The sequence below is a fragment of the Sphaeramia orbicularis genome, chromosome 13 (genome assembly GCF_902148855.1).
Source record: "Sphaeramia orbicularis chromosome 13, fSphaOr1.1, whole genome shotgun sequence".
NCBI lineage: Eukaryota > Metazoa > Chordata > Actinopteri > Kurtiformes > Apogonidae > Sphaeramia > Sphaeramia orbicularis.
Window position 1 is genome coordinate 46613598 of NC_043969.1, and position 12293 is coordinate 46625890.

The window sequence follows — 12293 nt, forward strand, 5'->3', positions numbered from 1 at the left end:
ACAAAATAATTAGTAAAATGAACCAAACTGTTCAAAGTCCTTCCAGGTCTGACTGCTTTGGGTTCAGGACTGTGTTTTATTCTGATTTTAATGTGAAATAACAAACACAAACTGACTTTATTTCATTTATTTATTTATTTATTTTACAGATTTTCTATCAATTGTGTATTTTTATTTATTTATTTATTTTTTTAACTGTTGTTAAACTTTAACCTGAACTTTTTCAACATGTGACAAAATCCGGATCAAAACCAAATGTTCATGTGAAACGGAACCATTAGACCCGTTTAACTCAGACCTGGTCCGGGTTCAGACCAGATGGATCTGGGTCAGTGTGTGTTCGGCTCTTACCGCCGTCCTGTCCCTCTGGACCCGGTCCGCCTGGGCCTGGGCCTGGGTCTGGGTCTGGGTCTGGGTCTGGACCCGGTCCGCCTGGGCCTGGGTCTGGGTCTGGACCCGGTCCGCCACCACCAACACCAGCAGCGCGCTCCAGGTCAAGGTGAGCGCGAGCATCGTTCCTGCCACGGCGGCCGCGCGCCTCAGGTCGGGACCGCGGGCACGAGTTAACGAGATGAGGATGATAACGGGGGTCCTCCAGGTCCCGGTCCGAGTCCGGATCTGGTCACGGGGCTCCGGTCTCCGCGGACGGTACCGTCCCGGTCCTCATGCTCCCCTGGTCCGGGTCCAGGTCTCGAGCTCGTTTGAGAGCGGACTCGCACGCGCACATCGGACCCGCTCCAGATGCACTGCCCACTTCCGCTCCACGTGCGTCCGGTCCTGGGCCAGACCTGGACCAGATGTAGACCGGATCAGACCTAAACCGAGATATGGAAAATGAGTTATAAATATTAAAAAGGACAAAAAGAGGTCAAGGAAAAATAATTCAAATTAAAATTAAAAAAAAAAAAAAAAATCCTGCAAAACTAATCCTGACACAACAGTCCTGGTTTGTTCATGTCATCCAAATTAAAACCCAGAGAGATTAAAACCAATAAACAGAAATTCACTTCATTTTTAACCCAATAATAAAGAGGAATGAAACTGATTCCAGAAGAAAAAAAATTTTCATTTAACCCTTTCATGCACTAATTGTGAGAACTTTAATCAAAATTTTTTTCCTGAGTGTTTTTATTCCTGAAAAAAAACAATGCGATTGAAAAATTTCTTCTGAAAATTAAATAAAAATAAAAATAAATAAAAAATAATTCAAAAAAAATTCAAAAATACGTAAAAAAAAAAAAAAAAAAAACAATGAAAAACTAAAATTCTTATGAACCTATTTTTCATTAAGTTGCAAAAATGTCCACTCAGCTGGACACCACACGTTTAATTTTTGATGCACAGAAACATGAATTTAGTGATAAATTATGTGAAAACTATGGGGAGGGCTTGTGATTCTGGGGGTTTATGCTCAGGAGAGATCTACAAATTGTTACCAGTTCATGTCAGAAAAGACATGTAGTGTCTTAAAACTTTAATAAAGATATGTGTAAAAAAAAAAAAAACAACAACAACAACAACAACAACAACAACAACGAAAAGAACAACAAAATCCATAAATATACAAGAGAACAGCTAAAGAATAGCTGTCCACTGTACTGACCACTATGCATGAAAGGGTTAAATCAGGCTGCACATTTTTGATCATTTGGTTGATTTTGTTCTTTAGCAGCTTTAAATCAAAATGAACAAATACATCAGTTCAATCTTCACTGAAAACAGGCACAAAACAGGAGGAGCAAAATAATTAATCATTTAAATAAAACAATGGCCAAATGGTGATGACAAAATAATAATTAAAACGCTGAAAAACAACAGAATAATCTAGGCTAGTGGCTAGTTTAGCTTCAGTTCTTCTTCAGTTTGAGTCTAAATTTCAGTTTTATTTAGATGAAATGACTAGTTTTAGATGAGTTTTACTTCAGTTTTAGTCCTGTTTTGAGTTTTAATTAAAGGCGTTGGCTAGTTTTACATTACTTTGTCTTTAATATTAATCTTAGTTTGAGTTTTATTTAAATTTATAGCCTAGATTTCAATTAGTTTTGCTTTGTTTTTTTTCTCAGTTTGAGTTTTATTGAATTACGTGACTAGTTTTAGTATTTTTTTTTCTTCAGATTTAATCTTAGAGTTCAGTTTTGCTGTGATTTTAGTCTTAACTTGAGTTGTATCATAGTTTTTCTTCAATATCAGTCTTAGTTTTAGAAATAATTTGACAACTTTTAGTTCAGTTTTTCATCAGTTTTACTCTTAGTTTGAGTTTTATTCAGATTTATTGACTAATTTTAGATAAGTTTGGCTTCGTTTAGCTTTGGTTTTAGTCTTAGTTTGATTTTTTATTCTAGTTTTTCTTCAATATCAGTTTTAGAAATAATCTGACAATTTTTTAGATCAGTTTTAGTCTTATTTTGAGTTTTATTTGGACATCTAGACTAGTTTAGATGTGTTTTGCTTTGGTTTTTGTCCTAGTGTTAGTGTTATTGAATGAAGTGACTAGTTTTAGGTTTGTTTTTGTTTCTGAAGTGGCTACTGACACAGTACTGTAGTAGGAAATATTACAACAAAGCCAATCAGCGCCCTTGTTATATCATGTCTAGACTGGTAACTTGTTACATCCTGAAAAGTACCACAGTACAACATAGAAAATAGGTCAAACTCAGCTTGAGTGGAGATTTAGCTCATTCTGTAACGTATTGGACTGTACTGTGGGAGACTTGGGTTCAGTTCCTGGTCAAAGTAGAGATTTTATAGAAGATTTTCAAATGGGGAACGGGGGGGGGGGGGGCATCCGGCACTAAACGTTGTCTAATTTCTATCAGAATGCAGAATTCACACCACAACACTCAATACACTGAAGTGACACAGACCTGAGAAGTCACATGACACTCGGCTGTATCTGACATGTAGCTCCGCCCACCTCCAGCCTCACCGACTGAACAGAGCGAAGAACACCAGACAACAACATCTAGAGCATTTAGAACAATAATTCCTATTCCATACTATAAACTATCACTAATTTGTCGTTTCTTCCATCAGTTGCCACAGTACTGTGGTAGAAAAATGCACAAAAGAATGAACTGAAGTATACCCCATATATGAGCACAGTAAATGATTCATGGGGTTTGTAAATTAAACTTAAAATCAAGAGCTTTCTCTGCTTAAAAAATTAAGTTTGTTACATGTACACATTTAAATCAGTTGATAAGTTATTTTATTAAGTTGGTCTAAATGAAAAATAAAGAAAAGAGTTTTAACTTAATAACATTAATTTTGAACAGACATTTCTGCCTTTAACTTAACAAAGAAGTATATGAAGTTAGTACGACTTCAAACTCTTGTAAGCTTCCTTTAAAAGCTGAGTACAAATCTGACGTGGCTGTGGAAACAAGAGGAGTATGAGTTCATGCACTGTAAGCCCGGAATTTGTATTCACTAAAATGCTTTAATTACGATGCACTTAAATGATTTAAGTTTTACGATGTTACTATAGAATGTTCAGTATATTGTACTAATTTGTAGACATAGTTGAAAGTATGATAAAGTTTAAGCTGAATGGAATTAAATCACTGAGTTTTAGTCATGACCACACCTTTTTATCTTCGCATTGCATTGTGGGTATTGGGCATGTTGTTGAAAAGGTGTTATTTTTCTGTGCAGGGGTTCAGTGAGGTTGTGGTGTTAGTGTTAATTTGGATTTAATGTGTGTATGTCAGTGTTTATTGGCCTTTTAGTGTTTGTTTTTGTATTTTTGTAGAGCTGCACCAGGAGTCAGAGCCAGAGGAAGAACTATGGCTTTACTGTTCATCTGATTTCATTGTTACATGATGAGACTCTTATTGTTTAGTAAAAGTACCAGCGCTTATTGTGTAGGCTAATGACATAAAGTTAATTTCCACTCATGCCACAATATATTAAGCTGAATATTTTCATAACCATTTTGGTCTGGAATAGGATTTTAAGTTTGATTTACTTAAAGTTGTTTAATCAATGATAAATTGACCTAGCTGCAATAGAGAAACTTAGCTAATGTAACCTAAAATGCTGAGTTGAATGGTTGGATAGTGGGGTTGATTTTACCACAGATTTAAAGTACAAATAACTTGTCTTTTAGTGTTTTCTACTTAAAAGTTTAAGTTCAATACTTTTAGCATTAGAGTTGAACCTACTTAAACCAATTGATTAGTCGATCATTACTCAAATCATTTAAGCGCAATCACTTGCCTCAAATTTTTGGAGTAAACTCTACTTATCTGGGCTTGCAGTGTGGAACAGTGTCTGTGATTGGCTCTGTGGTCATAGACAAAGCCATATTTTGTGCCACAGTACTGTGGCAGTAGACATTACCATTTTTTTGTGTTCAGATTTAGTCTAAGGCAGTGGTTCTTAACCTGGGTTCGATCGAACCCTAGGGGTTCGGTGAGTCAGTGTCAGGGGTTCGGTGGAGGTCAAGACACACACTCGACTCATTAGTCGGGTGTGTGTGTCGGGCTAGGTCTGTGTATGTAAACAAACGGCTTCGGAGACTCTTTCTCTGATTGACATCCAATATACTAAATAAATATTGTTGTTGCTTATAGCACTACAACACATCCGAAAGTGTTTATAATCTCTTCCACTCGTCTGACGATGAATTATTTGAGTATTTTCCACATTGTTGTTATGACTTTTGCTACTTCCTGTTATCCACGGAGGCAGCCATGTGTAGCGTTTGTTTACATTTTTCGGTCACCGCACTGGTCAGTTACAATCATGTGACGACCGACGCACCGTTGCGGATGGAGAAATCGTAGTACGCTAAAGCCGAGCTAGTGCCGTAATAAAACAATGATCACAAAAATACTTAAGGAGTATAACGAGAACTTTTTTTTTGATACACTACATGCAATTATCTTTTTTTTAATGTCAAAATTGCGTGGTTCGGAAAGTTCGGAGCGAGATGAAATGAAAACCGCAGAAGTCACACTGATTTGTAGTAAATATTCATTATTATTGTAGCCTGATGGAAATTAGGTGATGGGTGTGTGTTAAAATGTTAAAAATGATAAATATCATGAATACAATAAGTTCATTATTGGAATACATAAGGTTAAAAATTAAAACCATTTCAGTGTGGTAGTATTAAAAACAAGTCATGTCTTTGTGAAAAGGTATGTAATTTGTTGTGAGTTCATGCACTATATTGGTTTTATTCTTTGAACACAGTGATGTTAATGCACGGTTCATTTTGCGCACCAGTAAAACATATACCTGTGTCTTGAATTTGAAAAAAATCATATTTTATTTTTTAATAAAGAAGGGTCCGGTGAATGCGCATATGAAACTGGTGGGGTTCAGTACCTCCAACAAGGTTAAGAACCACTGGTCTAAGGGTTCAGTTTAACTTTGGTTTCAGTCTTAGTTTGAGTTTTATTAAATAATCTGATAAATTTTAGATCAGATTTTCATCAGTTTTAGCCTTATTTTAAGTTTTATTTATATCTGTTGACTAGTTTTAGATTAAATTTGTTTAGGTTTTTTTTTTTTTTATCAGTTTAATGTCAGATGAATTAAGGTTTAATTTTTTCTTTTTGTCATTTTTAGTTCTAGTGTGTTACTGAATTAACTGACTGGATGTGGTTTTAAGTGTCGTCTGTCAGTGGGACTTACGGTTCATTTCAGAGGTAAAGGAGGACAGATGTTCTCAGGACCAGGACAGAAAACACCTCCAGGTTCAGTCGACCTTGAACTTTTCAGAGGAGACGTGAGGACGAAAGTCAGACTGAGGACATGGAGGAAACCTGCTTCACAGTGGAGTGAGTTTGTACTACGGCAACACAGTAGGACAAAAAACACTCATATATGCAGAAGAAAAACAAACCCTGCTAATAATGTCCCTTTAGACACTTTACAAACACTTCCAAATAATGAGGCGTATACGTATCTAACCTCAAATGAACCCTTAAAGACCTGAACGTCCACTGACCAACAAACACTCCTGCAGTTTGAGTCTAAATGTCACTTTTATTTACATAAGATGATTTGATTTAGTTCATTTTTTTCTTTAGTTTAACTGTTAAACCAGTAACCAGTCCTTCCACATAAGAGTACCCCCCCCAAAAAATGTAATTATTCCCACCCCTTTAAATGTAACACCAATTCATTTTATTATTGTTTCATAGTTTTTTCATTTTGTTGGTTATTTTGCTACTTTTGGTACATTATTGTCTTTATTGTTGTTGATTCTTCTAATTTTTGTTCATTTTGTTGATTATTTATTATTGTCCCTATTGTTTTGATATTTTCCCCATGTTTTAGATTATTTTGTTCATTTTTTCTCATTCTTGTCCATTTTGTCAATATTGTCTTTGTTGATTATTCTGCTCTTTTCTGGTGTTTTTTGGAGATTGTTTCTTTATTATTGTGCTTATTGGTGTTTTTTCTTCATAATTCTTTTGAATTTTATAAGTTTTTTCCATTTAGTTGACCGTTTCATATATTTGTTGGTTATTTTTTTTTTATTTTGCTCATTTTTTTGGTCCATTTCTTTCCTTCATTTTTGTCTATATCGTTGGCCCTTTCCTTTATATTTGTTCAGTTTATTGATCATATTGTTTTTGCTCATTTTCTGTTAACTTTTGTCAACTTTTTAAATGATTTTCCTCATCCCTGCCCTTTTTGTTGAATAATTTGTTAATTTAATTGATTAGTTAGTTCATTTTTGTCCATGATGTTGATTTTTTTTTTTTTCCTTTTGTTTGTTATTTTGCTAATTTTCAGTTTGGTATTATACTTACTGTTGATTATTCTGCTCATTTGTGTTCACTTTCTTGGTTGTTTCTTTATTTTTGTCATTATTGTCGGTTATTTTCTTCATGTTTTACAGTAATTTGTTCATTTTGTTGGTTAATTCAGTCTCTTTTTGTCCATTTTGTTAGTGTTTTTGCTAATTAGTGGTCAATTATTGTTCATTATTCCAGTCATTTTTGTCCATTTTGTTGACTATTTTCTTTATATTTGTTCAGTTTGTTTTTTTTTTTTTGGTCATTTTGTATTCATTCTTGTAAAGTTTGAGAATATTTTCCTCATTCTTGCCCTTTGTGCTTAATATGTTCATTTTTATTGATGAATCAGTTAATTTCAACATTGAGGGGTTTTTCATTTTTGTCTTTTTTTAATTATTGTCAATTATTCTGCTAATTTCTGTGCATTTGGTGATTGTATCTGTTCATTTTTGTCTATTTTTCCTTCATATTTGTTGACCCTTTTCTTTATATTTATTCTTTTTTCCAATGTTTTACTTTCATGTACTTCATTTAACCTGCCTACACTTCATCGTACTCTGTCCAACTCATCTGCAAAAAACCATCTGTTCTTCATCTGTGGTTCAACCCTTGGAAAAGTAAGTCCTCATGTTCAGCTGAGTTTGGTTCAGACGTCAACATAGGAAACTATGTTCTCCAGCTCTGAACACTCTTGGTTTATGTAGCTCACCTCATTTTCTTGACCCTTTTCCACCAGATTCACGGAAAATTTTATTACCAGGAATTTACCTGGTTAAAGAATTCCACATGATCTGTGTGGTTTGTTTTTACACCTCAAAGTCTCTGAAAATTTAATCAAATGAAACTCGGTCACTTTGAGTCACCAACTACTCAAAGTCCTGCGTTTTTTTTTTTTGTGTGTGTAATTGATGAATACCTTCCACGATGTCCAGGCTGTTTTGAGTCTATTTGCTGTATAAACTCTTAAAAGAATTCAGTGAACAGACAGATGATACAATGCAATAAGCAAAAAATACAAGATACAAGATTAAAAATTAAAATGAAAAAAGCAAAAATAATGCAAAAGGCAAAACTCTGCAAAAGATGAGAAGAAAATAGAAATCAAAAATTATGTAAAGATGATAAATGTTGTAAAAGATGCAACAAAACAGTTTGATGTAAGATAAAAGAACAGGATAAAACATCAGAAAATTAAAAAAAAAAAGGTAAAAAAAAAGACAAAACAATTGTAAAAGATGCAACAAAACAGTTTGATGTAAGATAATAAAAAAAAAAAACAGGATAAAACATCAGAAAATGGACAAAAAAAAGGTAAAAAAAAAAAAAAAAAGACCAAACAAGTGTAAAAGATGCAACAAGACAAACGATCGTAAAACAAAGACAAAAACGTAAATGACAAAAATCATGTAAAACACAAAAACTGTGAAAGATGTAACAGGATGAAAACACTGTAAAAGATGGAACAAAGCCATAAAACAAACAAGAGAAAAAGACAAAAATGAAGCTGTAAAAGATGCAACAGGATAAAAAATATTGTAAAAGATCAGCAAATAATATCAATAATCCAACAAATTAAAAGGAAAATGTTTACCTTTTTATCTGTTAAATTCGTTTTTTCACTAATATTTCCCATTAAATCCCATTTTTAACAGGTTAAATAAACATCATCAGAGACATTTGAACAAACAGAAATGCAGAAATAAAGACGTCAGGACACGGTGGAGTATTTTGTAAGGAAACTTTTATGTGTGCTTTGTGAAACTCACTTATCATTAGAGACAGAAGGCGTTGCAGTTTCCAGTACAGCAGATAAGGTTTGATATTAAAGAGTACAAAAAAAGAAATAAATCACAATTCCAGAGTTCATTTCTCTCCAACCTCACATGGAAAAAAGAAGGAAAAAAAAGGAAAAACAAGCTTTTGGTCCGAGTCTTTTCTCCCCCCCCCCCCCATTAAACACTGCTGAGATCGAGTTAATTTTAACGGAGACGACGCATTTTAGTCGGAAATTAGACGCTTTTTTTTTTCCAGAAGACGTTCGGTTTGCATAGATTTTTTTACACATCATTTCCTTTTGTTTCATTGCGTTTATTGGAATGTTGCTCCCTCCTCTTCCTCCTCCTTGGTGGTTTTTCTTTCCCTTCTCTTATTTTACAAATGGGGGGGGTGGTGAGGTTGGCGAGGTAGGAGGGGGAAGGAGAGAGAGAAGCCTGTTTATTCAGGGTTTTTTTTTTTTTTGGTATTTTTTTTTATGAAGCACCGTCGCTGTTCGAGTCCTAAAAACGAAGCCAATCGATCCGTCGAATGTTCGAGGTGTAAAAACATGTTTAAATAAAGTGGACGTTCGCCTTTTCTCCATCGCTGAAAGGAAAAAAATAACCTCCTGGAAGCTCAAACCTTTCCACTGGTGAAACTGCGCTGTCGTCGGCTTTTTGTTTTTGTGTTTTGTCGTTTTTATTTTATTGTATTATTTTTTTTTATAAATGTCGCTCTACTTCGCGCCTACAAAGCCAGTGATTCTCGACGACTGGGACTTTTGTGATTCTTCCGTTGCACTGAAAAAATAAGTATGTACAGCGCTGAGCCCCCCCCCTCCCCCCGCCTGCACCGACAACTTACTGACCCCTCCCCCCTCCAGGAATAAACAAAAAAAAATAATAAAAATAAGACAGGAAGAAGAGCTGAGGTTAGACAGGTCACCTTATCCAGCAAAACATGGGAGTTATGGGTAAATATGTCATTTTTTTTTAAATCATCAACACTATTCGTTCCCCCCTCCCAACTGCCCCACCCACCCCTGACCCCGCCCCTCCGCAGCATATATCTCTCTAGGATCTAATACACAAACATCGCCAGTCGTCAAACCGCCCCGCGTCACGTTCAACGCCCTGAACCCCCCCGGCAAGAAGGAAAAAAGTTATAATAAAATAAACAAAAAAAAAATTAGCATAAGTATCGGATTAGCTCGTGTCCAGCTCCCTTTCCCATAATCCTATTCCCCCGTCCATCCCACCCCCCCCAAAAAAAGGCAGAGAGGGTGAAGCTCAGGACCCGCCGCTGTTGCTGCCGCCGCCGCCGCCCCTGGATATGCCCGTTCGTTTACCGCCACGATTCGATTAATTAATCGCCGTCTTTTTAAGGGACAAAACAAAAACAAAAAAAAACCTAACTATTGTTCAATCAATCAACAAGCTCAAAGAGGCAAAACATTTTCGGTTGATTTCTAAACCGGCACACGCAGGGGCACTCCGCCGCCGCCGCCCGTTTCCGTCTGAACACTCACGACCCTCCGACCCTCCTCTTCCTCTTCTTCCGGTCCCGCCTACAGGTCGCTCTCGCCGTAGAGGGCGGTGGAGAAGGACATGTAGTCGAGGGCCCCGGGGCCGCCGTCGGGCCCCGTGTACGGCGCCATACGGGCGATGCAGTACTCAGCCTGGTCTGGGGGAAGCTCCCTCCGCAACTCCTCAGCTGTGATGAAGTTCTGCAGGAGGAGGAGGAGAAGACGAAGAAGAGGAAGATAAGGAAGAAGAGGAAGTAGATGATGAAGAAGAAGTAGAAGACGAGGAAGAAGAAAATGAAGAAGAGGAAGTAGAGAAAGATGAAGGGGCAGAAGAGGAAGAAGCAGAAGATGAAGAAGTAGACAAAGAAAAAGAGGAAAAAGACAAAGATGAAGAAGATGAGGAAGAAGTAGAAAAAGATGAAGGGGCAGAAGATGAAGAAGTAGACGAAGAAGAAGAAAAAGAGGAAGACAAAGATGAAGATGAAGTAGACGAAGAAAAAGAGGAAAAAGACAAAGATGAAGAAGATGAAGATGAGGAAGAAGATGTAGAAGAGGTAGAAAAAGATGAAGGGGAAGAAGAGGAAGAAGCAGAAGATGAAGTAGATGAAGAAGAAAAAGAGGAAGAAGATGAAGTAGAAAAAGATGAAGGGGAAGAAGAAGATGAAGAAGTAGAAGATGAAGATGAAGAAGTAGAAGATGAAGTAGACGAAGAAGTTAAAAAAGAGGAAGAAGACAAAGATGAAGATGAAGATGAGGAAGAAGATAAAGAAGTAGAAAAAGATGAAGGGGAAGAAGAGGAAGAAGTAGAAGATGAAGAAGTAGATGAAGAAGAAAAAGAGGAAAAAGACAAAGACGAAGAAGAAGATGAGGAAGCAGACGACGAATGTGAGGAAGAGGATTAAGAGGACAACGAAGGACAAGAGGAAGAAGAATAAAACGCAGACGTAGTAGTAGTTAGCACCATGGCAACGTCAACTGTGATTCCAAAAACAGTGTAAAATAGTACAGTTGAAGCCCCACCCCTTTAACTATGCACCATGGGAACTAGAGTTTGAAAAAATATGATCAGAGATAAATGAAAAGATGAACAATTAACAAAATACAAAAATTGAGTAAAATAATGAAAAAAAAAACAAACAAAACCGAACAGAACAACTAGAGCAGAAACAGTAACAGGACGTTTGATTCATACGTTTGTTCAAACTCACATTATTTTCCACATCGTCAAAGTCACAGTTTGTGGAAAAAAAAAAACTTTAAAGTTGGATTTTTCTTCCTTCGTGTTGAATGTTGCTTCTTCATTTTGTTAATGTTTGGTTCATTACTGGTTATTTTCTCCATGTTTTCGATAATTTTGTTAATTTTTCCTCATTTTTGTCCAATTTGATTATTTTGATTATATTCATTTTTTTTAAATTTTGCTCATTTTCAGCTCATTTTGTCAACACTGTATGTTATTTTCTGCTCATTTGTGTTCATTTGGTTGATTGTTTCTTCATTACTGTCCCCTTTTGTTGTTGGTTTTTTTTGTTTTGGTTCTTGGATTTGGATTTTTTGGATCTTCAGTGTAATTTTTTTCATTCCACAGATTCATCCCTTGGGTCAGATTGGACCCTATGACGGGCCAGTTTTGGTCCCCGGGCCATATGTTTGGTTGAAATAAACTAAATGAACACGTACGACACATAAACCCGTCAGTGTTTGGTCTGACCTTATCTCCAGCCAGGATCTTGAAGGAGGCGATGACCTGGTCTGCTGTGTCCGTGTCGGTCGTTTCCCGGGACATGAAGTCGATGAAGGCCTGGAAGGTGACGGCGCCGCTGTTGTTGGGGTCCACGATGCTCATGATACGTGCAAACTCAGCGTCGCCCTGGCAACAGCAAGAACAACAGGTGAACCCGGGGGGAGGCGACGCTTACATACAGACAGACGCAGGAAGACGAGACGGGAAACGTGGAAAACACCGGGACTGCCAGGAAATAGACTTAGCCCGTTGGTCACCGACACAGCGGCGGCCCCAGTGTTTAGACCAGTCCCACTCATGCAAACACAGACATGAAGGGTTAACAGTGTTGGGGAGGAGTGACCTGCAGCCAATCACAGCTGACTTTAACTACCGCACTAAGAAGAGGTGGTTTTTGTCGTTTTTGATTTAAATTTTTTTTTAAAAAGCTACAAATATTTCTTTATTGTTAATATTAATTATCAATTTAACCCTTAAAGACGTAGAACTGTTTTTGTGGCAACTTTAAAAT

General features: G+C 36.6%; 1 protein-coding gene and 1 pseudogene across 2 annotated transcripts in view; one reads left to right on the forward strand and one right to left on the reverse strand.

The window, feature by feature from the left end:
- LOC115431602 (SPARC-related modular calcium-binding protein 1-like) overlaps positions 1-700 on the reverse strand; it is a 39085-nt gene extending 38385 nt beyond the window's left edge. Inside the window, exons 1-2 of one of the 2 annotated variants that reach the window (XM_030152083.1) lie at positions 433-700; positions 352-393 (exon numbers count right to left, since the gene is read on the reverse strand). In XM_030152083.1, the coding sequence (XP_030007943.1) occupies positions 352-393; positions 433-513 (123 nt within the window). In that variant the 5' untranslated portion in view covers positions 514-700. Of the gene's footprint in view, positions 1-351 lie in introns of both variants that reach the window. The other variant, XM_030152082.1, reaches the window with a different exon arrangement.
- Positions 572-12191, forward strand: LOC115431160 (uncharacterized; annotated as a pseudogene).
- Positions 12192-12293: the final 102 nt, after the last annotated feature.